This window comes from Haliaeetus albicilla, chromosome 6 (genome assembly GCF_947461875.1).
Source record: "Haliaeetus albicilla chromosome 6, bHalAlb1.1, whole genome shotgun sequence".
In the NCBI taxonomy this organism is placed as follows: Eukaryota; Metazoa; Chordata; class Aves; order Accipitriformes; family Accipitridae; genus Haliaeetus; species Haliaeetus albicilla.
In genome coordinates this window covers 38925103-38952551 of record NC_091488.1, presented here as the reverse complement: position 1 = coordinate 38952551, position 27449 = coordinate 38925103, and the positions used below count along the sequence as shown (strand labels likewise).

The window sequence follows — 27449 nt, the reverse complement described above, 5'->3', positions numbered from 1 at the left end:
GCAGAAGACAGAAGCTGGGTCAATAAAGCCTGGAAAATAATTTGAAGTGAAGGCTTTTAACCTACTCAGCAGTCTTAGAAGCAGAGAAAGTAGTGAGAACAGTGGTGCTTTTGAGAATTACAACAGCATCCCTACACTGTAGGGAAGGGAGTTGAAGGATGGAACTGCAGGGAGCAAAAAAGAGATGAGAGTCTTTAAAAGAGATGGCAGGAGTGGGACTTCATCCCTTTCTTATCATACGCTCCATGACATAGGTATTTCTGAAGTCTTAGTCTCTGTGTGCAACTGGATATTGTCTGAGAAAATTTCTCAGTACTCTAGCATCTTCAGGTGGCAAGGACCAGTATTGGTTTGTCTGTTCTTCACGTGAAGTTTTAACTCACCGAAACAGATTGTTTGCTTTTGCCCTGAAAGCCTGTGCTTTTAATCTCTAATCCTGGGATTGTATTAAGACCTGAAGCACGAGGCTTCTGTTCTTTATGGTGCTTTGTTGCCGCAGGCTTTCAGCTGTGGGTACAATAGATAACTTGGCGAGTTGGGCCAGAGGGTTTGAGTGCTGAGGCACTTCATTTCCCTGGCGCTCCAGTAAGCAAGAGTGTATTGTACCATGGGGGCACAGCGTACCTGCTCAGGTGGAGCCTGTACCCATTTTGGAGTAGGATGCACTGTCACTGTGTCAGCACACTGTTAGTGAGCCCCATGTGGTACAGCTTGCTGGTGGTGTGTGTGCAGCTCTGTGGGGTCTCTGTGTTTGGGTGAGAGCTGCAGTCTGGCCATGGTACAACCTCACTTTGTCCAGAAGGGCCAGCCCAAGTGGTTCTGCATTGGGCTTTGTTGTGCAGTGCAGGCATAGTGAATAGTCCAGCAAATAGTAATCCTTTTATTACCCTTGAATATGTGAAAATACAATTTGAGACTTATAAAAATGTCTTGTATCAATAAAAATGGGTGAAGCTTAAAGATGAGAGTAATTTTTAAGTCATTTTTAAGTGACAAAAAAGATATTATGGAAGCCTTTGTCATACTAGGATTTCTTGTTCTTTTAACTGGGATGTGACAGCAAGATTTCTTGGTTGTTTTGGGTTTTTTTTTTATGTTGTGGCTTTTTTGTGTTTGGGGGGGGGTATTATTATTATTTTATTTGTGTTTGTCAGTTACAAGAACAACTTGGCTGCCAGAATCTTCAAGAAAAACAGCAGAAATGTAACCAGAACGAGGTTGTGGAGAAGTGATTGCATTGCTATGTAATGATGTAGGAACTAAATGCTACTTCTGTGGTGGTATTGACCCTGCATGACCAACAGACACGTAGAATTTCTTGGAAAGTAAGGTAAGCCTTCCAGTTACCAAGGGAAGCAGATCTATGGGTCAGCAAAGCATTATCTCAAGTATTACTTGCTTCAAACACACCCTTTTGAAATCACGGCAAATTTACCAATGGATTTTTATTTTTTTTTTTAAGGTGTATGTCGTTTAATCAGACACTTACACATTGCTAGGATGACACTTCGGCCTCTGAGGCAATTCTGTAGTGGAAGTTACTGAACTTCAGTTTTTTGCGTGAAATCCTGTAGCACATCACAAAATGACCAGGGCTGACTACAGGCGGTGTTCCTTGTAATACACCTTTTTGTCTAGCCACTTCATGGTGGTCACTCAAACTGAGGAAAAAGATTGGTCGCCAGTCTGGACTAGAAGTTTGGCTTTGCTTGAATAGGATAAAAACTCTCTGAATTGTTATTACTTTTATGGCCATCAGACACCCACTTTCCCCCCTCCTCTCGGCTGCCTCTCAAAGTGTACTGATGACTGCAGCTTTGAGAGCTGATGGAAAGCACACTTCCAAAAAATAGGTACTGGAAAGCACACCCCCAAAAAAGAGTTGCTAAAAGAAAAAAGAAATAAAATCAGCAATAGGACATGTTCTTTTTATTCATGCTGCTGAAAGCTGAGAACATGTTACAATCAACAGCTCACATATCCTATCTTCTTGGGCTAGGAGACAGTTATGACTCAAGTTCTCATGCCAGCATTTGCATTGCAGTAAATCCTTGCAATTTATACTTGTGCAGGTTTACTCATATCACTTGTTCAAGTCCAGCATGCCAGCTCTCATCTCACACACACACACACACACTCCCCCCCTGCTATAATTAGCTCAGTGGCTACAGGTTTTTTTGGCCCTACATGTTCATCTGATCCTCATCAGCACAAATGCAATAATTTAGTTTGACTGCATGCAGCCCCACAACTAGGATGAATAGTTCTTCTGCACTTAAAAGGAAAAGCAGCATATGGGTGAGCAGGAGGCTCCCAGCTAATGGGAAGTATATACTACAGTAATCCTAAAATGACCTTCCTTTTAACAGATTAGAGTATCATTTAGAGAAATAGGGAGCTCCCATTTTTGCTGTGATCTAAGCATCTCTTACTTTTTTAATATATATATATTTGCTCTTCACAGACTTTCCTCTTCTAGGTAGCAAAATGTGATTCTTGGAAGAAAATGATTAAGACACTCCTTTTTGGTATCCCACTTAAAAAAATGCATATGTGGACCAAAAACTAATCACCATATTTAAAAGGAAGCAAGTTCGAACTTTGTCTGTCTGCTTTGGAATCTAAGGGTATGTCCTCTGCAACATCTGAAACATTCATCATCCAGTAAAATGGCGCGGGGAGTAGGCAGAATAGGGAGAATTTAAGTTTAATGTTTGTATCAAACTGGTCACTACTTTTGTTTGCGAAAGGATGTTATTGTTAGTTTTTAAAAAGCTGACAAGCAAACAAAACTCCCTGCATGGTGGCAAATGGGTTGTGCGAAGTAATTTAGCTCTTCTCTGTTGCAAAATGGTAAACAGCTTTGTTTGCCTTCTAGCAGCATTCAAAGGATCAGTCAGTGTTGCGCAGTTTTCAGTCAGATTTTTTCTGTTCTGGAGTTTGAGTAGAAAGTGGCAGCTTTCCCTAAACTAATTGTAGTTACATCTTGGAGGTGTCTTTTCTCTCCTCAAAGACTTCAGTAGATGGCTGAAAGAGACCTGTTTTCCTCTGTAATTCATGTTGTTCTGAGATACTATAAATACATGGTAGTTTTCTGGAAATGTGTTGAATTATTTGCTCACCTAGTCTTGCTGGGAACCATGACATGTCTTCAAGACAATCTAGTAATAGTTGAGTGGGTGATTGTAAAAGTTAGGAACTTTCTTCTTTCCACTCTTCCCTTCAGTGTGGATCATTGTGTGACATAAATGAATTAAATGAACACTGCATCTCCACATTTCTCTGGGAAACCGGCTTTTCCTCTCGTATCTAATATAGCATTTGTTTAGATTTTTCTTGAAAGTTGTCATTGAAGTGGAATCTTCCACAGTAATTTAGAGGTAGCAGTCTAGAGGTAACAGTGTAGTCTGTGGTCTGTCCTTAAGGCAGTAGATACGGACTACTTCCCTGAATTTTTCCTTCCCTGGTGCATCCAAACTTGTGCTATTTCCTAACTAAAATAATATGCTGGTTCTTGGAAGTGCAGGGACCCCGTCTAATGCCCTTCTAGGGCACAACTATAATACTCAAAAATACAAGACTTTTTATTATAATTATTATTTATAAAAGTAAATTACTTGGAGAAACATGAGCAAAACAATATTGCAATTTCTCAGTTAAGTACCAGCCCAGAAATCTCAGCAGAGATAACTGTGTGCTGTAGGTATTTGCTTAAATACATTTGACAGTGAAGGAGTGGAAGCAGTGTTGGAAAGTCAAGTGAGTGTTTTTCTGTGGTCCAAAATGTGGAGTTCAGATAACAAAGCGTAACCTTTGTGAGTTATGCTCTGTATACATGCATGAAAAATTTCTGAGAGATGATGCTTTAAAATTGTTAGAATTTGATAGTTGTAAAGCCAAGTTATTATGAGTTACCACAAATTTTTATTCAGCCTGAAGTAATAGAATAGATTCAAACTTCAAGTCAGCAGAGTTGCTCTCAGTTAACTTCTTTCCTCAAGGTTGCCCAATTCAAAAGTCTGAGCTGATGAAGTATGTGTTGACCAGAAAGGAGGAATCTTTTTCACTTCAGTTACTTCATTGACTCTTTCTAGCTTGTATTAGTGATTGATTCAAATTATTTTTTTAAATTCATTTTAGACAAAGGTTTCTGTCAATAAAACCAAAATATGCTTAATACTGTTAGGGTAGCATGAGATAGTTTACTGTCACAAAGACTGATCTGTATTTGTCCTATTACCTTCCTAATAGCCAACAATGGTCATTCCTGTATGCCAAACTGGTGGACTGGTATGTGTTAACATCAAACAGTCCTTACGTAGAAGTCTTTTAGGCCTTCTGAACTATGTTTGCTTTTGAGTCTGTTATCATTCCCTTCTGTCCCAAAAAGTGAAAGGGGAGAGAGAAGCAGAAAAGGTGAAAACTTCATACACAGAACTCATGGAGAGGGCTCAAGTTAACAAGCCTCCTTTAAAATGGGGAAGATGTAGTATAGCCACTCAAAAAAAAACCAAACCAAAACCCCAACCCCCCAAAAAACCCCAAACCAAAAAAACCCACAACAAAGCAAATGCTTACTTTTAATTTAATTTTTTTTTCAGTGCACTATTGAAAGAAGCCTCATATGCTTTCCCAGCAGCCATAAGGTGTTGCTGGAAAGGCATGAGCTGATTAACTAATATTCAGATCAGTTGCATTCCAGCATGTCTTTCAGTCTCACAGTTGCTTAGTCAGATGGCAGTCTATTTTTATCCAAGGTTTGTCGCCAAATGGGATAAAGGGGCTCATCTGACTGACAAGAAAGCTTAAATTTTTCCAGGCCTGTCGGGAAAGCATCCTTGTAATAAGGGGAAACCTTGCAATATGCCGTTTCCCAAAGACAGAGCTGACAGGAGATAACACTCTTAAATAAATGGATCAGCTCTCTTTACTCAGAAGCTGTGCAGGAATGATAAACCATCTGCTCTCCTGGTTGTCCTTAAAGGATAAATGGAAATTGAAGAGAAGTTTCGCCAGGTTTTCTCCTTTATTCTTTCTAATGAGCTCTTTTGCTGGTAGTTCAGCATGCAGTTTTTAAGACAATTATTGTGCCACTTGACAGCTTGCTAGATGCTGACATCATGGTTAATGAGACACAAGGTGAACAATATAAACGCAGAGAATTTTCTAGATATAACTTGTAGGAGAGGTAATACATGTCTGGTAGCTGACAGGATCTTTCATAAATCTCCATTTGTCCTCCACAATTAGGGTTTGAGGTGTTTCTCTGCTCTGTTGGGTTTTGCTGGGTTTTAGTTTTGCTCTTTGACTGCAATTCATTTGTACAACTTGTGTGTGAACCTTCTTCAAGTGCTTAATTGCCCTCCAGCACCCAGGTGAGGCACTAACGTTATCCCCGTCTAATTGTTAGAGGAGCAAAATTAATAGATAGGGAAACAAGCATACAGATCAGAATTGTTTGCCCTATCATGAATCTGAGTGAGCTGAGTACTTCTGTTGATTTTAGTGGGGAGGAGCCAGGTACTCCAGACTTAAAGATGTTAACTTAGTAGCTTGCATAAGATAAGGTAGAAAGCCTGTGACAGAGCTAGGACTGTGGCCCAGAGCAGAGAAAACTTAACATGATTCTGAAAACTAAACGTACAAGGCCAGAGGTAATTTCAGAATGAGAATGGTGTGTGTCTGTGTTTATATTTATATATAACTGGCAATGGGGTATAGTCCTCTGTGTTATTACTAAGAAGTTAAATTTCCTTTTCTTACCTTCTCAGTGGTTTTCTTAGTTTTTGGTAAGTTTGGATTAGTGTTTTTTTTTAAGTTAGCAGCACTAATTGGGTAGGTCCGTTGGGTAGGTTTCCTACTGGGGAAGCATGTCTGTGGGGCTGGAGTGGGGAATCACAATTAGAAATGGTTCAAAGAGCTGATTGGAAGGAGGACAGGGAGATCTCTACAGACAGTTGTGGGCAAGAGTTTTCTGTTGGGGTTAGTGCAGACAGTGGGGACAGCAAAGGATGGTGGCACAACATGGGATGCGATGGAGGTACAGTGAAGTAGTAAAATGGAAGAGCAGGTAAGTATGTTCCTGGAGACAGAGGATGAGCCCTTATAGAGTTGTGAAGCTTGTGAGGGTGGCAGATCAGTGAAGGAAGTGTAGCCAGCTAGGGTAACTATCTAAGTAGTACTAAAATTAGGTGAGTTTAAAAAGGCCAGTGGTGGCTTTGGCAGTTGTCGCAGTCAGAAGTGTTATGGGACTGGAAGAAAAAATGATCAGGCTGATGAGAGACATCAGATTCTACAGGCACTTTGGGGAAAGAAATAGCAGGCACAGGCTGGAGAGGGGAGAGAGAGACAGACAAAGATGCTGTGGTCAGTGTCACAAGTGTGGTATATCTACAGAAGAAGAATCTGAGATTATTTTTGGCCATGTTGTATTTAAAACCATTACAGAATGTCTGGAAAAAAAAAAAAAGATGGGATACTCAGGTCAGAATATAGGACTTGATAAAAGATGACTCAAAACCCGATTAATTAGTTTGTGAACAGTTCGTATAATTTGTATTTGAGCCATCTGAGTAGATACAATTTTTGAGGGAGGAATCCCCCTTTGAACCTAACAGAAGTAAGAATCTGAGCCACTGGGGAAACTTCCAGCATAACGTGTATATGTGTGTGTGCATTAACTTTCAGTAGCTTTGTCCCCTTTGGTCCTAGTTTTCATCTCTGTTTCAGAGAACATGACAGTGCAAACTTGCTGGCTGGAATAGCTCTGTGCGTGTACGAAGTTATGTTTTTGTACACAGATATTCTGATTTTTATGCCTAGTAAACCCAGTTTCATGTAAGTGTTTCTGTACTCTGAGGCTCTTCTATATCATGGTAGTCATGTACAGAATGTAAGGCAGAATTGCCAAAAGTAGATGAGGACAGATGGTGAAGGCTGAAGCAGTATGTTAGTTTTGTGGTCAGCTGCATCAGGGGTGCAAATGAGGACAAGGATGAAGTACACATGCTCATAGCAAAAGGTATTGCTGTCAGATGCCTTCAAGAATGGCCATCACGTTTTTCTCTTGGAAGTTAAATTCAGGTGTCCCTTTTTAGAAAGCTGGGGAGGGGGGGGGTATCTGGGTTCAAGGACTCCCAAGCTGGGGAGAGAGTCCAGGATCTCAACCTCCAGAACCACTGTATGGTTAAACACAGGAATACTGCTTCTCATTTGTTGTCCAGTTTTCCTAAGTTCACCATCAGGTCACTGGATCTTGTTAAATGCCTTTGTATGCAAGATGAAGATGCCTCCAGTTTCAGAGAGCTTTTCTTCTTAAAGGTGAATAGCAAGCTGGCCACCTTTTAGTCCTTAGTTTCAATTATTAGCCCATGCTGTTGAACTTAGGGCATAACAATGTGATCAAGGAAGGACAACTGGATATAAGGGGACACAAAGTAGTGTTTAAAGTTGAGACATCTGAGGTGGGACATGAGAAAATCACGTCAGGTGCCATTCAGTGTGCAATATTCGTTCAAGTCCCACTTTCTGAAGGGAGAAGATGGAAGATGATACTCATACTGTAAGAAATGCAGCTAAAGGGTGGGAGAAGTTGAGAAAATTAAAGGAGAGAGCAAAGTATCAGAAACTACAAGAGAAAGTGGGGCAGGGAAAATGACAAACAAGAAATAGAGAATATACTATTAGCGCACACACCTTTTTTGTGAGGGTTTTCTGGTGCATTTAATAGCACTGCAGTCTGCAGTTGGTTGGTTGGTAGTTGTGTGTCATTAAAACCCCTGCATTCAAGGTTTTATTTTATTTATTTATTTAATCTCCCATCCCCACCTGGAGGTGGAGCTAAAAGAGTTAACTGGACATGTAAAGTCTAGGCACACCTGTATCCATATTTTTGAGTCATTAATGAATGAAGAGATTTTGCAGTCCTTCAGACTTTGTCTTCAATAACTAAGAAAGAGGACATCCCAGCCTCAAACTGTATGCAGGCATCTGTGTGTGAAAGTATTTTTCTCCCTTGTGCTTTCCCTTCTCTCTACAGAAAAGGAGAACACTGGATTTGGGAGTCTGATGGTTTTCCTCTGATATTCTGATAGTTTGAGGTATTGGTAGGAATCCCACTTACAGGGCTGGAAGGGAATATTGTAAAATATTGAAGAAACAAATGGACAAATAGTAGTAGAGTTCATACAGAAAGTTGGCTTTGTGGTCTGCCGCTCAGGTACCGAGGACCCACTGTGACTTAGGCTGATTATGAAACTGCACCTTAAACACGTAGGTTGCTGCCAAAAAAAGAGGTCCTACCATCCCTTGTCCTCAGAAAGCATTCTTTGTCCCTTTGCCAGCATTGGCACCAATGAAGCCAGATGGGCAGCCAGTTGATACGATATAGCTAAAACGCTTGTTAGGTCTTGGGCTTTTTGCTGGCTTGGGCTCCCCGCTTCAGCTGAGCAGGTAGCTGTGTAACCTCTAGCCATGACACACTGGCTGTGGAAGTGCCCAGGCGAGCATGGGGAGAAGGTGCAAAATAGTGGTTTTAGGTAGGTTTAGCAGCCACTGCAATTGCAGCTGTGTTACCCAGAGTTTCCAGGGTGGCTGATACTGAATGCTTGAGTGATCTGTTTTGCCTGTAGGCTCCACCCTAGCTTTGCTGAGGGCTCTTTTGTTGCATGGGCAGTTCCTCTGGCTCAGAGTCTTCCTCTGAAAGGGAAGGTCCAAAGAGCTAGCATCTGGACCTCCCTGGTTACAAAGTTAGAGGCAGTTTTCCTTGTATATTACTGCAAAGGTAAATCAAGTGATCAGCACCTAGGTTTGAAATCTGGGTTTAAGCTTGCCCAGAAGAACATTACTGCATCCGTGGTTATGATGGTCTATGTTCCTACATGGACCACAAGGCTTCTAAGAGTTTACTGCAGGGTCTTTGCAATGTGCAGATGAACCAATGAGTTCTCAATGGATTGTAAGAGTATTTCTTTGTCTTTTGGGAAGCATGGTCCTAGAGGAGCTGGAAATTGTGGAAAGGAGGCACTGGTAGCTTAGACTGTGCCCTTTTTGTGAAATGGGCAGCTTACCAAACCTCTTAGGAGCTTTGCTCTGGTTTTACGCAGCTTCCGATAAGCCACCTGGTTTGCCTTGCAAATGCCACTGCACTCTGGTTTGAGCGGATTTTGTGGGGATGACAGAGTCCCTGGTACCTCCAGTAGCTCCTGGTTTACCTTTTGTTAGAGCAGTACAAGCTTGTGGTGATGTTTCATGGACCCTTTCAAAGCAGGCTTTGTCGCTTTATCTCTTTTTCAGGAGTCCATCTAGTTTCAGGCAGCTTGTAATTGCATTTAAACATGTGTCAAATGGCTGGCTTTTTTGTTTGGTTGGTTTTTTTTTGCTCTCCTGGGAAGGCATGCTAGAGTAGTGCACAAGCTGACAAAGGGAAGCCATTCATTTTGACAAGAGATGGGAAACTTGTCAGGACCGACAAGGAAAGTATCTGAAAACAAGGCTCAAATTAAGCAGTCTTCTTTCTGTTTGTGCCACAAATATGTAGAAGAATCTGAAGGACAAAGGCTGTGGCTTAAAATCTTAAATGGATAAGTGTCAAGCAAATCCTAAAATGGGTAAAGCCTTTCTAGCAGGCAGTGGCTGACATGACAGCATCCGTGCCCATGTGCTTTCTGGTCCTCTTGAAATTCTTGAGTAACTCTTTATGCATTGCACTTAGTTTCGGGGAGAGCACCCCTTGAAACCTTGCCCATTAATTCACCCAGGACTTCCACTGTGGTTTAGCAACTGTATAATCAATAGCATACAAGAACTGGAAGTGAATGGAGAAGTTGTTACAAAGACCTAGGTGCACACTGTGTTTAAACTAGGGCCTGGAGCTTGGTCATTTTGAAGTAATGCAAACTGTTCTCTGTTGTACAGGGCCACTTTTGGCCCTGAATATTTAGCAACTTAGTAGTCACTGATGCTTTATTTTAGTATGTGTGTATTTGGCAGAGTAAAGATAAAAGCTCAAAGATACTTGGAAAAGTCTAGCAGGTGCATGAAAATTTTCCCAGGGGAGCCCTGCCAGAGAGTGCATCCAGACACAGGTGGTCAGACCAGGGAGCTTAGCATGACTGGCGTATGAATAGACAAAATATGATTTGTAGGATGATGTTTCTGGCCGATTTTTGGTTTAAATCTCTCCTGGTTATTTCTAGCTTTGTCTTACTTGATGTGTGTTAATCATACTAATAAAACAATCAAAGGAGGAATAAAAGAAAGTGTCTCATTTGCATTGCCACGCCTTTGATCTGTAGTGTTCAAAGTGTATTTGGGGTGTGTATGAAATAAGAATACTTACTGGGTTTTTTGGTTGAGTCTACAAAACAACAGGTGCAGATTTGCCAAAGAAACTTAAGAGATTGATGTGATTTGTGCTGCTGGTCATTACGTGATGTGAAAGGAGCTGCATTCAGCCTTAGCCAAAAAAACACTACTTGCTCCAGGATAAAAATAGAGCTTTAAAGAAGGCAAACAAATTATCTTCTGACTATTCCAGTCTCAAGTTATTCAGAGAATCTCCCATATGCCACTAACAAAGATAAGATGTATTAAACAGCCAGTAAATTCTGCTATACAAAAAGTGATTTCCACATAAATTGAGAAGAGGAAACTCGGAGGATGTTTATGTACCTATTAAGTGTAAAACTGTTGCTATTAAGTGTAAAACTAATAGTAACTGCTTTCATGTTTCATACAACAATAATAATTTTTTAAAAATCTCCTTTCTAACTCATAGGGAGAAATTGGAGCATGGGAGAGCAAATTTATAAACAAACCAAGCAACTCAAACTTGGCAGTACTCTTGAATAAAAAAGGGTAATGTTCAAATGAACTCAGCTGAGGTATGGATGCTGATTATTTCAGGCTTCCTTGTTAAGGCCGATATGAGGGCTGATAAATGTGAAATATTTTATAGTAGTGCTGTCATAGCAGCGATGGTCTAAGAATACAAGCAAGATAAAGCTTGTAGGGAAAGAGAATATTGTTACACCTGCTGCTTCAGGGGGTGGGGGGGAGTGGGGGGAAGCAGCAGATGAGATTTCAGTTTGAAAGCCATAAATCCTCCTGTTCCCTGAAAAAGACTGTTGATGGAAACATTGTAGATCATACTTTAATTTCTGATAGTGGGTGGTAGTAGTATTTGGCATTCAGCTGTCCTCTCTCCTCATGTAAATAGTCTAGTCCTGGGGGCAGAGAAGAGTATTCTGGCCCTCTTTGATCTCCCTACTGAGAAAGCCAACAAGACTTCCAGTTATGGTGGTGGATTTTGTATGTGTGTGAGATACACACACCTGTTTACTTTCCATAAAGTAGTAAGTCACCAGATGGTAAAGGTTTTTATCCATGCTGCTTTAGCTGGATTTGTACCACTAAGTTGGAGGTGAAAGGTACCATATGGTACTGTTAATCCCCAAAGCATTCGTTATTCCTAAAATAATTTTCAACACCTTTTAGTGTTGACATCTCTTTTTCGTTAATGTCAATGCTTATTTATGTGGACAATGTTGACATGAAGTGTAACTTAAGAGTATTCAGTGCCAACTAGAAAATTAATTGTCCTTGGATAGCAAGTTGGGGGCTTACGTGAAATGAGCTGGTCATCTCATTGCAGTCTCCAGTGGATATGGACTGTCAGTGGCAGCCTCAGCAGAGAGGCAAACTGTAAATAAGTGTGAGAACTTGGGAAATGGTATGTGTTCTGGTGGATAATATCTAATTGTTACTACAAAAAATGTTTTATTGTGAATGATGGCCAGTGCTCATTCTCACTGCTGGCAAAAATCAATCAGACTGGGATGAGACTGTTCAAAGCTTCTGGGAGCAGGGCTTATTTAAGATACAGGGAGGATATTAAAGATTGGACGTTGGTGACTGTGGGTGGGTGGCAGTTTTGGAGGGAGATGCTAAGGAAGAGATCAGTGTTGAAGGAGTTCACCTAGACCACAAGATTTTGAGACTGGCCCATGATCAACTCTGGAGCTATAGGACATGCTTAGGGATTCAATGGCTGGATATTCTTAAGGCTACTAAGTGTCCAGAGGGGGATGTTCAGTCAGCTTGCCACAGAAAGCACCCTGATTGCAACACACTGCTGCTAGAATGAGACTGAAGTATGTTTAATTTGATCATAATGAGGAAATACATTTAACAGGACTGCATTGCCACTGAAACAGCTTCTGCCTCAGTACAGGTAGTGCAACGGTAGGTGCAAAACACTAGTGCTTGAATTAAGGCTGTTTGGCTGAACAGCTCTCCCTTCTGAGGAATGTTTTTATATTATAAAAGCACATCAGTAAATACCATTTATGTATAAAGAAACAGAACCAGAAGCTTTTAATCTTCAGAAACACCTTGCAGCAGATTTTTCAGAAATGTGCCAATATCTGTTGACAAGTTGCTTATTAAAAGTGATAAGCATTCCAGCATGACTTAAAGAAATAATTTCAAAGCAAGAAAAATGTCAAAGCTTATGCTGACACTTTGAATACGACTGCATTTATTCAGTCTTCCTTTAAGAAGCAAAGACTGTACCAGTCGTTAATGTCTTCTGCAGAGCAGTCAGTCATGGAACCAGTTTCTATAGTAAGCTATGAGGAGAGCTGTCCTCAGACCCTGAAACCAGAGAACACTTTTGTCTTTGTGGTTCTGTCTGCTCAGGAGACACTGGAAAATGTCAGTTTTGCAGCTGCTGTTTCAGTGTTACCATCCCTGGCAGTGAGCAATGCCCAGCACCCTTCCAGCCTGCCCTGTTTGGAGAACCAGCACAGTGCTGTGAGTATGCCAGGAGCAAACACCCACAAATATGTAGCACGCACCAAAGCTAGCGTGCCATTTCTCAGCCAAACTGAACTGCCCTATAGTCACTGGGGAAGTAGGCTTGGCCTCCCTACTCACGGGAAGGCATGGGTAGGGGTCTTGCTGAGAGGACACCAGCTGTTAATGTGGCTGTAATAAAGAGGGGGATGCTGGCTGCCCCTGTGGGATGATCCTTTCCAGGCCAGGATTTGCCAGCTGCTCCAGCAGTTGCTGCCGCCTGCCTGGTTTTCCAGAGCTGTGCTGCTGGATCAAGGCAGTGGATCAGCACTGATCAAGCCATCACTGGTGGTGTCCTCTGTGCTCCCCTGCTACAGGCCTGGAGCCAGCTTTGCCATGCACAGACTAGCTCCGTGCTGGAAGCAGCCTGAGTGGCCTCATAGTCCATGTAGAATAGCTTACCCAAGAAGGCAAATTAGTGTACATTGACCTTCAGTCTGTGCTGCCCTGCACAGGATCTTTATCTGTAGACCATTGGCCTGAATCCAAGCTAAGCTAATAGTCTTCCCTTTTAGTATGATGTTGACTGTTTGTGGTCTGCATGTTACAAGGCGGCTTTGCTAAGCTGACAGTTGCTTGGCAGGCTGTCATTGCTTTTGGCTTTCTTGCTGATGCTCAGGAGAACCACGTATGTCTGTATGGTATTCTGAAGGCAGCTGCAAATGAGATTTAGTAATTTGGAGTCATCTAAAAACCTTATAACTAAAGTAGGCTGATATATCTCTTCTTGCTTCTTGGGATGGAGAATGAGACTCCGGACATGGCTATTTGGTCACCTTTTGGTACCATAAAAAGTGGAGAAAGTATAATATCTCTGGCCCACATCAACAGGTATGGAGGTGCAGAGGGTCAGCCGTGCCCTTGAATTGGAATGAATGAGAGGAGGGCTTTATACATCTGGCATCTTAAATAGTTACCAATAAAACAATCCTGTATCTTAGTGAGATCCGCTGCTGCATTTTGGTTTTCAAAACAAAACAGAACAAAAACCACTACACCTGCTTTGGAAGAAGCTCTTGCAATGTTTTATTACATAAAGATTGAAAATAAAGACATGACTGGATTGATAGGACATTCTGTTCTCAGCCTCTGAATAAAGGAAGTTCAGAGTCGGAGTGGTATCTGGAAGCTGCTACGGATAAAAGTTTTGTCATAGTGGCAAGCAGGATTGGAGTTTGGGGGTAGGTGTCTGACAGTAATTATGGATGAGGGATAATAAAAATAGAAAAGTTCATTTAGGATGTTAAGGAAGGACAGCCGATGTTTTGGAAAGAACTGAAACTGTTTGCTTTTTCTTTATATGTTCGTGGAAAAAATGTGTAAAGGTAGAGAGATTTGAAACTGTGAGTTTTGGCACTAAGAAACTCGAGTGCTCTTCCCCTCAGCCCTTCCTCCCGCAGTTTGAAGGTATTCTTTGCCTTGGCTCTAGTTCATTTCATAGTTCATTTCAGAGGTTACATTTTTAACTCCGGTTTTACCATGCTCTGTGTGTGGAAAAACAGAGCAGATGTTTCAGTGCACATACCAAACAGACACAAAGTTGAAATAAGTATTTCCTCGAGTGTCTCATGTCCCACAGTGGAAATGTCCCTCCAGGCTTCATCCAAAGCTCAAGGAATTCTGCTCCTTTCACTCCAGTTGTGAAAATGCCTCTGTCCTTTGTCCTGCCCTTAGTAAGAGCCTTTAAAACCAGAAGTGGACAGGACTGCTTGCTTTCCGTTGCTACAGTTTCACTTAGACTTTGTTTCTGACTTGTTGTTGCTGACCCAGACTGTAGCCAAGCTTTGTCTTTTGTCCATTTTTCTCCTCTTCTTTTGCTCCTTCTTCCCACCCCCAAAACCATTCAGAAGTGGTTATCCAACTGAAACAGATGTAGAGCAGTTAGTATTGCTGTTGCTAGTGGTCTGGCTTGAATGCTTCTTTAATTGGAACGAAGTTCTAATTAGGCCCTTCCAAGCTGAAGCCCTTTGATAATATTTCCACTAACTAGAGGGAAGAAAGCTCAAAGTAGCAGCGTTTTGAGGCAAGCACAGTGTAGATGAGCAGAAGTCCTGAAATGATCAGGTAACTCCGCTTGGTGTGAGACTGCTGATGGTCTTAGAAAATACCATCAAAAAATAATTGTATTTTGCTGTACCAGGTCTGTTTTTCAAAATGAATTGCATGTGGGTTTTTGCATGGTCTGACATTTGAAACTGGATAAATACTTTTGGTTTTCAAATTTGGTCCCTGAACGCATCCTCTGTTTGCTGACCAATCTTTGCTAGATTTGAGATTTCCCATTTCCCAGAGCAGAATGGGGACTGGGCATGACCATTTTGACATTGTACATAAAGAAGCTTAGTTAACCAGAGCTGGTTTTAAAAATGTTCATGAGAGATTCACACGAAGGTTGAAGAATTCATATCTTTGGTTTTATATATTACAGGGCTGAATAGCACTCCTATTTTTGCTGGGTTTTCATGTGTTTTTTTCCCCATGATCTGCCAGCTCAAGTTTTTCATGTTATAAAATGATCTGCTTTTTGCACACAAATAATTAAACAGTGGGAAGTTTTGTTATATGTTTATGGAACATACTGGTCAGCACAGATAATCGGGTTTTTATATCATGACGTGGGACACTGTGCAATGCTCCATCTGGAGAGGAACAGTTGATGGTTTGCAAGTTTGTTCACAGACAGCTGAAGGTACTTGATGCAAGACAGTTTTCACATAGGTGCTGAGCAGTGAAGCTGCAGAACCTCAGCTATACTCAGTCATGCACATCCCTCGCTAATATTTCAGAAGTAAAATTTTCCAGTGAAGGTCCTTTGCTAGATACATATGCTGTACTTAATCCTTCCTCCCTGCTTATCTCTGGATGTGGCAGTGGCAGGTTGCAGAGGGCCTGACTGGGCAAAATGGTCAGAGTTCTGCCTTCCTCTCTGCAAAGCAATATTAAGAATACTTAGCCAGGAGCAGTTTATTGACTCGAACATATATCAAATAATAGTGATTATGGGATGTTTCTCTTCTTCCTTATATAGAAAAAAACCTAAAAATAATAACCTGTTCATTTACTTTGTTGCTCCTAACATAAGTTTCTTCCTTCTTTCCAGCCCAAATGATCCCTTTCTGGAGACTGGTTTGTGCTGCCTGCAAACCATTGACTGGTTCTCTGTTTCGAATGCCTTACCAGCAGCTTCCATTTCCTTTTTCTCACAGCAGGTAAGTGCAAAGCTCTTATGTGTTTTGCCCTTTGAAAAAATGTCAGTGGAGTTATGTGGGGTGCTGAGACACTTACCGTCAGCCTTACTCTTAAGTCATCTACCCACTGATTCTGCTGTCTGTTATCTTGGTGTATTCGTTGTTGCATTAGTCATGACGTGTCCCATCAGGAGCTATATGCATAATGCAAAAGATTTGACTCTCTTGAAAGGTCAGTCTCTGCCTGTATGAGGCTCCCAGTCGTGTTCACTGCAAGCCTTGGGAGGATATTTCAGTGTGGGGTGGGTTGGCTGGTTTCATGTTTTTAAAGCAGGTATGCATGAGCTGACATTATAAATGCTGGTGTGGTGGGGAGAAGGGTAAAGTGACAACTCCTTATGGAGGTGCTCTGTAGAACCACACTGCCTTCCCACCAAGGCTGTGGGTTTCCATCCATGCCTGAGGGGAGCAGGTAGAAAGCAAACCCTAAAAAAGTAAGTGTGGGAAGGTTGGGGGTTTTTTATTATTTTGGTGGTGGTGGTTGTTTCGGTTGGTTTGGTTTTTTTAATCAAAACTTTAAATAAATAACAAAAGAAAAAGATAAAAGAAAAAAAAGCTGTGCTGCAGTCTCTGGTTTACTGGAGAACTGTATAGAGCATTTTTGTGTATCAAACCCCTCTGATCTTCCCATCTGAAAATAGAGACGGGAACAACAGCCACTCCCTTACTGAGCAGAAGGCTGGAACTGTGAACAGTGAACCGCAGCCAGCAGTTACCTGTAGGTCATGCTAGGAGACTCGAGCCCTGCTCTGCTGCTAGAAGTGCTTTGCATCCCCCTCCCTTTCTGGAAGAAGAGATCGTGTAATCACTGTAGTCTCTTTAGGTGGAGCTGAGTGAACTTCCTTGTAGCTGTCTCCTGTGAGTAGATGGAGGTCTTTCACTCTTGGGATTGCTTGTATGCTCACCGCTGAGAGTCTGCCTCTTCCCTTGCTCTCTTTTATTCAGGCACATGCCTGCATTATTGCATAAAGTTTTGATGTATGGCCGTATCCATTATTGTTCCTGCTTTCATTTCTGTTCAGGCTACGTCAGCCTTTCCAGAAAAGCATAGTTTCCCCATCTGGTAATCAGCCGTGGAGATGCAATCGCAACTCCCCTTAACACTAACTCTGATTTGTGTTTAATATGAGACTTTTGAATAACATTTCAACCTCCAATGATTCAAGACAGACAGTATTTTTTGTTGTTTTGGTTGTATAAGTGAGGCGAGGTCCCCTTATAAAAGGTCAGGCTTTAAGTGTAGTTTACTCTAACTTATATATTTAATACAGAAACATAGTCCTTAGATGTGCTAATGGTAGAATTGATTTTCAAAAAATAATAAATCTGCACGTGTCCCACAAAATTCCAGTACTGAGGGTATTTTTCATCCTGAAACAGATAAGAGTCGAAATCTGGTTTTGTGTTGAATTAGAAACACAGGAAAACTAAAAACACAGGTTTTGAGGTGGTGTTCAGCTGGCTCCTTCTGGACAGCTGTAGCACCTCAGGCAAGCTGTCATCCTCCAAGCAGAGCTGGCTGCTGTGCGTTTCCCACTAAGTGCAGTGGGTGACCCAGCAAGGAGAGTGAGAAGCAGCATGGGCAAGAGTCCAAGAGGACAGGAACTCAACTAAAATTCCTGGGGGTCATTAATTATCTGGAGTAGGAGAGCCAACTGGTGTTGAATGTGGCAAAAACAAAACTTTCCTGCTTGGACTGACAAATGAAAAAATTTCCTTTCCAGGCCCAGAAGTAGCTTTGGATTTTTTTTTTTTTTTTTTCAGTTGAGAAACCAAAGCAAATGGATGGATGTTATGTAGAACATAAAGCATCTGTTCCCAAACTGGATCGAGTAGTGGAAAGGTAAGACAGAAATGCTGCTGGCGTTGAAGTACACTTCAAGTAAACAAAGTGCCATGAAATTCCTGTGTGCTTTAAATAGTAACAATGCCCCGTCACATTTCCTATGCTGTACAAAGTCAGTCTGTGTCTGTCCTACAGTGCTTACAGATAGGCAGAGAAATTGGTGGTGTTGAGTATTTTTGCTTTGTGTTTTAACAGGATGAGATGACTCCCTGTGCTGGAGCACTAGCACCTTAGCATGCCTGCTGTCCACAGACTCCATGCGGAAGAGTGCTCAGAGGCCTTTCATGCTCCTTTTGCAGCCTTTCACAACAAGGACCGATTCCAGCAGGTCTGATGAGGAAAGTGAGTGAAAGTCTTGATTGTTAAGTGCTTTTTCCATTTTAGCAATTAATCTGTAAGTTCTTAAAATCTAAACTTTATCCATGCTTCCTTGTTTTGGAGGAGATAGGAGAAAATCGTAGTTTCAGCTATCTCCAAGGACCTGAAGAAATCTGTTTTCTGGGACCAAATTGTTACCCAGCAGTACATGAAGCCCACAGACTGGACCTTAATAGAATAGCTAAAAGATAGGGAGTAACTGAGTATCTTTTTGCTGGGCAAGGCTCTGTCCTTTTCTAAAAAGCTACCAAATAAAAGGCAAGCACACAGTTCCTGAAATGCTGTCAGTCATGCAGCTCTGACTTTCCAGCCATGGTGGAATTCTACCACTGTGTGTACTAGTGCCTTGAGGTGTAAGAGGGAAGGCCTTGACAGACCCCAGAGATAGAACAGTCAGAGCTTAGACCCAGTGGTTTTTGTGGTACATGGCACTGTGCTCCAACATGGGTTGCTGTATGTTGAGATCCTCTGTTAAAGGGGCAGCAGGCAGTGTCGTACAGGGCCTCAGTTTTGGCTGCATTTCAAGCCTTGAAGGGGGCCACAGCAGCTGATAGACCTGTCAGGGTTCAGTAAACAATAACTGCTTTTGTCCATGTTCCTGAATTAAGCCAAGTCATTCAAACCTGCATTTTAACTTTTAGTAAGTGAAAAACTGCATGTTAACAGCTAACAAGTACTGGTCAATTTGTATACAGAGCTGGTTTGGTTTGGGGTGGGTTTTTTTAAATAAGAATTTTTAGAGTTCTTTGATACCTTCCCAATCCAAGGCAAAGAAGGTAAGTTCATTAAGTCCTTCTTGCGTATTGTAAGATGCATCATGAAGCAGTTTAGACAAAGAGGTTTGAAGGGGGGGTTGTTTGTTTTTAAGACTTTGAGATCACCTAAGAAACAACGTTTTGCCTCTTTGATAAGAGCCGAAACATCTTCAAAATGGGCAAAGAGCTTAATTGAAAGCAAAGCACTCAATTCTGTGCTTTCCAGCATGAATTTTCAGAATACAGCTTTGCAAGCGATAATGAACTACATGTGGCACTTTTGTTAGCAAAGGAGTGTAACAGCTTAACCAACTCTGTTTAAAAAAACCCAAACTTTCTGATCCTACATGCACAAATCAGCATGGCTAAGATACCTTCTCTCTTCATATCAATCTCATAGTCTTTACATTAATTTTATAGAAAAAATACTTTGGAAATAATTTTTTATTGTAGTGAAAATAAGATACCATTATGTTCATATGTATTATACACACACACACAAAGAAAAGAGTCACTGTATATACACTGAAATACCTCATACTCAGTATAACTGAGACTCGCCTCAGCTTGTGCACAGCAAATACTAGAATACCTTTAAAATGTGCCTGATGCCAGCCACTGCTGTGCTTAGCAGGAGCAGCACCGAAGCTGCCAGGGCTGGCAGCCCAGCTGCACAGAAACCAGTCACAGGTTGATGCCTACCCTGAGCCCTGTACTTCTCTACGTATGTCATACAGTTACCATGATGACAAAGCCCTGGTGTAACTGGATGGCTCAGCCATGCTGCTGCAGGGGCAAAAGGGGGTGGGCTGTGCCTCAGAAACACTGGAGCAGCTCTCAGCTGCTCTGAGCGCCCTTGGGTCACCCAGCACAGTGGGGTCTCTGTCTCATAACATCTGGTTCCAACAGTATTCAGCAGCACCATGTTACTTCCTGCTGTCTTGCATTATTCAGGCTTACAGTGGTTTATGTAAGCATTTCTTTGACAGGTGTGTGGCTCTGATACCCATTCCCTGCCACGCAAGGCAAGAAAATGCTGCACAAGCAATCCAGTGAGGTGCTCCAGAACACATAGAAGAATTGCATTGAAATATTCACTTGTTTAGCAAAGTTGCCTATAGACAAGTAAGTAATTCTCGCTATCACTTAACTCTAAAAAGTATTCAGTGGCTGTTGGCACATGTGGGCCGAGAACTACAGCCTTTGTAGAAATAGCAAATAACTTGGCCTTGTGTGGTAGCAGAAGCTGATGTGAGACTATTAATGCCGAAACCCTGACAGCCATGTTAATGCCTTAAACAAGAGACATTGGGTAACTGAACAGAGGCCCAACACACTTTAACGTGTAGTCAGAACTCTCTTTGTAACTTGAGATAAAACTCCGTTTCTGTACCTCAGAGGTCCCCATCTCAATTCAGCTATTTTAAAATGCTTCAGGCTGACAACTTCTGTTTAAGGAATTCTACACTGACTTCCGCTAAGCCAAGAATAATCTCATTTTTTCCCTTCCCTGTTTACCAAATATGCATGCACTTAAGTACCACAGCCTGATTTTGAAACAGAGCTCATGGCAGGCTATTGCCCAGTTCAGCAATGAAAATACAAATATTAGTGGGCTGAATTCGACATTGAGTAATCACTAAATACATTTTTAAAAAGGGTGGGCACAAATGCCATGGTAGTATTTCATCATTGAACTATTCATCTTTCTATTTCAACAATTAAATCCATTGTGAAAAAAGTTGGTAGGGAAATACACAACAAATAAATAATGCTTATTAACTTATAAAATACCAAACAAATTGTCTACATACAAAAAAGGTCAATGTTAGTCACTTCAGCTTCACAGAACATCTGTATGGTAGCAGCCCTTCTGCGCCCCAGCTTGTGTGTCTCTGCCAGGAACAGCTGGAGAACCAACCCTCCTGGCTTTAAAAGCACTGCACGGTACTGCCTCACTGGCAGCCAGGGGTGATGCTTATTGTTGGGAGAGCCTTTAGGAGGCCTGCAGGCTTAGCGCTATGTTCTGTTTTGCTAATGCCCGGTGACAAAATGTACAGCATGCATCTGTACAAAAGAACAATTTTTCCAGTGAGGTTATGTTTGTGTTTATAATGGGAATGCTTTAAAATAACGCTAACACAATTCTAGCATATTAGTTCTCCCCTACAAATCATTTGCGTGCAAACCAAATATTTCTTTCCACTAGTACTTTTATACCTGTGAAATTGCTACAGTAGCCTCCAGTGAGGGGATAAATGCCAGACAGGGAGTTTGAACGTGCGTTTTATTTTGGTTGTGCATTTATCTTCTCTTACCTGAGGAGATTTTTTTTGCCTTGGTATACAAACTTTCACTGTTCCTTTCGGAGTTAAAGAAAAATGAACTTTCATAACCTCTGCCACTTCTGATCACCTCTTAAAAATGTCACTTTACACAGAAAAGCCAGAAGTAATTGAGATAAACAGACATCTGTACATTTTAGCTGTTCATTTAGAAAACATCTGTGTCCATCCATGCAATGTTAAGACTATAAGTAACTTTGCAGTTACATCGGAGCCCATTGCTGTGGCAACAAGGTAGTCTTTATCTCCCAATGCTTTCTACTGATTTCTTTTTTTCTTAAAGCAGCTTCCTGAAATGAAAAACAGAGAAGCAATGATTAAGTTAGGCTCTTTCAAACACTGGATTCAAGGCTTATATGAGGCAGCCCTTACTAGTTTCCAGCTGTGGAAAATTTACATGCTGATCCTTTTCAAGATGAAAAAATGAACAACTGACATGGAAAAATGTGAACTGCTGTTCTTTTCAATTAAAAAAAAAATATTGTTGATCATCTTGGAACGCAAGCTTTTTGCTACTGTAGCTATTTTTAATAGGATCCCAAGCAACTGTACTACAGTAACTTTCAAACTAACCCAGCTAGCTGTAATTTGCTGCTTGCTACAGTGAGAGTACAGTTCATAAGAGTGTGTATGCTAATAATTAATTCCTTGATGGCCTTTTTCATGGTTAGCTTTCATCAAAGCACACAGCTCAGCTTGGTTAATTGTTTGGAATTGTAAGCTTTCTATTATGGTAGGTGCCCACCATACCAGACAGGATTGTACTAGCGATCTGTTGGTTTTTGGTTAGTTGCCAAGTCTTGAGAACTCCAGATAAACATGCTTTTAAAATTTCTATTTTAGATAGAGCACTAGGCAATAGTAACTGCACTAAAAGAGTTAAGAAGGTTCTATCTGTGCTTTCAAGGACCTAAATTTGATGTCAGTGCTTCTCCAACACCTGTTAATTTTGGGATTCCTCGTCACTGCTGTTAACATACCTTCTGGGGCTATCTACTTTTGACACTGATTATTTTAATTACTTGAAAAGGGTCGAACCGCTTCAGAAATAATGTTGAAATCTTAACTTCTAGTGTCCCAGCATTTCTAGACCCTTACATGAAAAATACAGTAATGTAGTAAAGGCCACATGAGAAAACGTCAGAGGAGTTAGTTATCCAGACAAGACATTTCACTCACATTTGATGCTGCCTAACAAACTCTGCAAACTGACGGTCTTTAGCGTAGAGCTCTATAATTCGAATTCGGTCCTGAATTTCCTAGAATACAAGAAACACATAATAGAAATTAGAATACTACTGAAAAAAGTTATTTCTGGTTTTTGGAAAATAAAGCTTCTATGCTTTGCTATTTCAAGGAGTAGAGCTTGAAATTGGGAAGTCCAATACCAAAATTCTTCTTTATGCCTTTTTTTTTTTTTTTTTTTTTTTTTTTTTTTTTTTTTTTTTAAGTGAAGCACTTCACTGGAATCCAGTAATACTTTACTTTTAAATCAAAACCAGGGTTTGGACAGAGTGTGGCATTTCAACAGGCTTTAACAAAACCATTTCTTTCTCATAGATACTTTGCTTACAAGCCCAGGTACAGGCCTGATTCACACCTCTCTCAGTTGCTTAAGGATCTGTGGTTAGTTCCTGGATGTAAACCCCTTCTCTTTAGCCTTCTGGAGTAAACCCTAGATGCTGGATATACAGGAAGAAAGGAGAAGGGTGTGATCTAACTTGCAGATTATAGAAGGACCTACACTTTTTAAAAACAAAACAAAAAAACAAACCACTGTAAAAAGGCCAGGATGTGCCAGGTTTTCACTGTATAACTACTCTTACATAAGGTAGTTGGCATTAAAAGCTAAAGGCTGTGTCGAGCAATACAGCAAACCTCCCCAACTCAGGTGAAGTTACATAAGTAGTCAGCTCCTTTATCACTTGAAATTCATTACAGGTCAGAACACACTCATTCCTTTTGCTGTACCTAATAGCAAGCAGGAAGAGAAATCCTTTCTCTCTTCTCTTAAATAGTTGCAGCAGCCATAGTTGCAACTTGTTTATCTAAAGCACAGACACTGGGGGAAGATTGGGCCCACCTCTCAGGTTAAAAGTGTGGAATAAGCTTATTGTTTACATGATCTTTTCCATGCCACTATGAAAGCAAGGTCATTTACCTCCTTAGTAAGCTCACTGTTTTCATAAATGTGCCTGATCTCTTCACTGCTGTAGTCTGTGGATGTCTCTGCACTGGTAGAACTGTAGGATGTTAGCTGAGGGTATCTCCGGTAATAATGGCTGTAGCCAGTCGTATCACTTTCATACATGGGGTTGTATTTAACTGCGTTCTCAATGGACGAGAGGCTGTCACCCTGCCTGGGGGAGCAATAAACAAACTGTGAGCCTCTCTGCAACCTGGTAGGGCAGCAGATAGATTTAGGAAGCCTGGCATTTGGAGGTGCCTGTACATCCTGTTGCTTGTCAACTGTGTGACAGAAGACTTATGACAGAATTATCCTTATTGTAGCAGGTGTGTTTTAAAATATTAGATAGTGTCACTTACCCCTGTGAGTCCTCAGTTTCACTCTTTGTGTACTGGTCTCGAAGGGTCCTGGCCAAGAAGAAGATGACAGCAGATGCCACAAGAAGGAATCCTGCCACAGAAGCAATTGCAATACCCACAACCAGTGGCTCAGACACATATTCTTCACAGTGCTCCCCTCTGTACCACCAGTTTTCTCCCACACGACACCTGCAACAAGGAAACACAGGGAAATTAAACACCAGCAAAAGCTTTGGCTAATGTAAATGTATTTAACTTCCTGTTATGATGTGCCCTCAGTTAAGTCACCTCAATAAATACCTTTGCATGTTCAAGCACCTACTTTCTTTTATAATTACTGTGAACAGCCACTTCAGTATAGAATCATAGAATAGTTTGGGTTGGAAGGGACCTTTAAAGGTCATCTAGTCCACCCCCCCAGCCATGAGCAGGGACATCTTCAACTAGACCAGGTTGCTCAGAGCCCCGTCCAACCTGTCCTTGAGTGTTTCCAGGGATGGGGCATCTACCACCTCTCTGGCAACCTGTTCCAGTGTTTCGTCACCCTCGGTGTAAAAAACCCTCTTCCTTATATCTAGTCTGAATCTACTCCCTTTTAGTTTAAAACCATTACCCCTTGTCCTGTCGCAACAGGCCCTGCTAAAAAAATCTGTCCCCATCTTTCTTATGAGCCCTCTTTAAGTATTGAAAGGCCGCAGTAAAGTCTCCCTGGAGCCTTCTCTTCTCTAGGCTGAACAACCCCAATTACTGATTTGAGTGAAGACAGGTGAAATAATAAAAGGATAATGCATTTGTGATAGGAAAAGCCTGTGGTTTTTGCAATTTAGAGCATCCTGTGACATGTTAAAACTGGAAGGTGTTTAGACTAAGTAAAAAGTTATGCCTTGATTGAACCTTGCACATGACATATTTATTAAACACTGCAAAGGTAGAAAGCAGTTGTCTTAATCATATTGAAAGGTAAATACAAACAAAGGTGTGTTAAACGAACACAGTGTTTATTTTAAACACAATGATTAGTTAAATAAATATATAAAATAAAAGACTAGAAAGAAGTGTGTGTCCAAGATTGTATCTTCGGAACAGTTGCCCAAAACCGCACTCAGTATTTCTGCCTTGCTGTGGTTTTGAACATGAGAACTTTAATGCTAATGCTGACTTTAAATATACCAGTAAAAATAATATAATACATTATGTGTGTTTGGGAGTTCTTACTAGAAAACCTCAAGGAATTGTAAAGCATTATGACCACTCAAAGCAAAAAACTTATTAATAAGAAACACCAGTAAATTATGTCTTCTAACATAGGTACCTGAAATAGTTTCTGAAAGTAGTAAGCAATACTTAAATTTTTCAAAAAGTTCTCAATAAATACTGGCCAGAGCATGCTTGAGTTCAGATACTTACCTGTTTCTAATTAACACTATTATATAAATATGATAGAATTTATACTACATCTGTGATAGTATCCATTTTGTAGCTTTGAAAACATTTTTATTTCTCCTGTTAACTGCTAGGACTCTAAGATAAACTTTAGAGACATTCTAGGTAAGCTCTTTTTAAAAAAAAAAAAATCACCTGAAGTAATATAAATAACCATTACTAGTAGTCATATTCTTTTTTGCAATAAGTCTCCTACCTTTTGTTAATAGGTATATTTTGTTTTTAAAAACAGAGTGTTACTTTGCTTGAAAAGCAAAAATCTAAGTAAGTGCAATGTCAGAGGGAGCATTGATTTGTCTATATCTTGTACTAAGTCTTTTCCATTATCTGTAAAATACAGAGATGCTGTTCAAATGCATCTGTATCTTCCTAAAAGCAAGAATTTGAACCAGGGAGTCTGTGCCTTGATCTTCTGATGCACCACATGGCAAATGATTTACTTTTATAACCTTTTCTTAACCAAGAGCACTATTTTTAATCTATTTATGCTGTATGAATATGCCTTTCAGATAAAATTTTTTGTGATGGAATTAACTCTCATACGCTTTATGACATTATCTAACACTTTTGTACTTGAGAAAACCTCTGGAGATAAATTCTGTCCCCAAAGGTCAGTGGAGGTGATTTGAACAACTGAGTATGTTCCATTACTACCATTTTCCTAGTTAGTTTTATTTTCTGATGTTTCTGTTCTGTTGAAGAAATTTGTTACTGTCTCATTTCTGATATATACATAGGAAAACAAATGTTAATATTGGCACCTCCACTCAGCAGCATAATGTGAATGATAATCATGATCATCTCACTTGTTACACATCATCTTGGAGAATGCTACAACAGAGGAGACAATAAGGAGTCCTCATACAGGAAGCACATACTTCGAACAGCAGGATGACCTACCTACAGATGGCCCCTTGCCCAGGGCTTATGTCGCACTTCCCGTCGTTCAGGCAGAAGTTTGGTTGCAGATCACAAATGCTATTGCATGGCAGCCCGTCGATGCTTAGGTAGCCAGGATTGCAGACGCACTCAGCTTCCCCACTCCAGCGATTTACTAAGCATTCGGAGAACTCATTGCAGGCCTGGAACTTGCAGGGATCAGCTTGTTCACCTGAGAATACACAGAGCAGAAAATATTAATGATAGAGGAGAGCCCTAACCGAGGCAAAGCACTGGCTGGCTGCTGCCATTTTCGCCAATGGCCTCTTAGTTAAAATAATCCACAAAAATCCAGCATGCATCTTTCCTGAGTAACAAAAGGTTCTGCTAAGGTGAACAAGTGCTAGAAGTGTTCCTCTGTCTGCACAGTGCATGTCAGTGGTGTGGCTAAGACCACCCAAAAAGCCAATCGAAAAAGCAAGTATAAAGTGTTCTTTTTCTTACTGGAACATGCAGTGCCTCAGATGTTCTTCTGTCTGCTGGAACTATATTTTGCAAATGAGTAAAACACAGCTATCTCCAGTATTTCTTGTTATGGAAAATCTAGGCAGCCTACAGGGAAGGGCAAGGGGACTTTGGTACTCACCACCTCCTCTGAGGTGATTTGCCTTTGTCTGCGAGGAACACAAGCTTGTAGCATTGAAATCTCTCACTTGTATCAAGCTTAAGAGGGCTGGCATACAGTTAAATGATCAATATCAGAAGATCTGTCGTGCTAATTAGACCACCTTTATAGGAGAGCTACCTCAGAAGAACAGCTACCATTTGGCAACAAGTCAGCACTGTTATGAAACAGGAAATACTTCCGAGTTGCTTCTGTGGTAAACTACTGGCTAACTTGGGCAGGGAAAAAACTTTCTCCCTGTATCAGAGGAGTGAACTAAGAGGGCCTGTGACTTTTCAGCACAACCATGACCTTACCACTAGAGTGAGGCAGTAGCTGTTACCTGTGCAGATGCCCACCTGGCAGCTAAACTGGCTACCACCTGTGGGAATAACCACATGAAGTAAGTTCAAACCACACATGAAACTAAGCACAAGAGAGATGGGCACCACTGGTCTCACTGACCAGCCTTCCCCTCACTCCCCCATG

The 27449-nt window shown here is 41.0% G+C and overlaps 1 protein-coding gene across 5 annotated transcripts in view; it reads right to left on the bottom strand.

Annotated features, from left to right (window-relative positions):
• Nucleotides 1-19508: 19508 nt before the first annotated feature.
• The window catches only part of IMPG2 (interphotoreceptor matrix proteoglycan 2), a 61922-nt gene continuing 53981 nt past the window's right edge, over nucleotides 19509-27449 (bottom strand). For 4 of the 5 annotated variants that reach the window (XM_069785606.1, XM_069785607.1, XM_069785605.1 and 1 more), the window contains 5 exons: nucleotides 26318-26528; nucleotides 23975-24163; nucleotides 23589-23787; nucleotides 22607-22686; nucleotides 19509-21717 (listed from right to left, as the gene is read on the bottom strand). In XM_069785606.1, the coding sequence (XP_069641707.1) occupies nucleotides 21705-21717; nucleotides 22607-22686; nucleotides 23589-23787; nucleotides 23975-24163; nucleotides 26318-26528 (692 nt within the window). In that variant the 3' untranslated portion in view covers nucleotides 19509-21704. The remainder of the gene's footprint in view (nucleotides 21718-22606; nucleotides 22687-23588; nucleotides 23788-23974; nucleotides 24164-26317; nucleotides 26529-27449) is intronic. The other variant, XR_011325102.1, reaches the window with a different exon arrangement.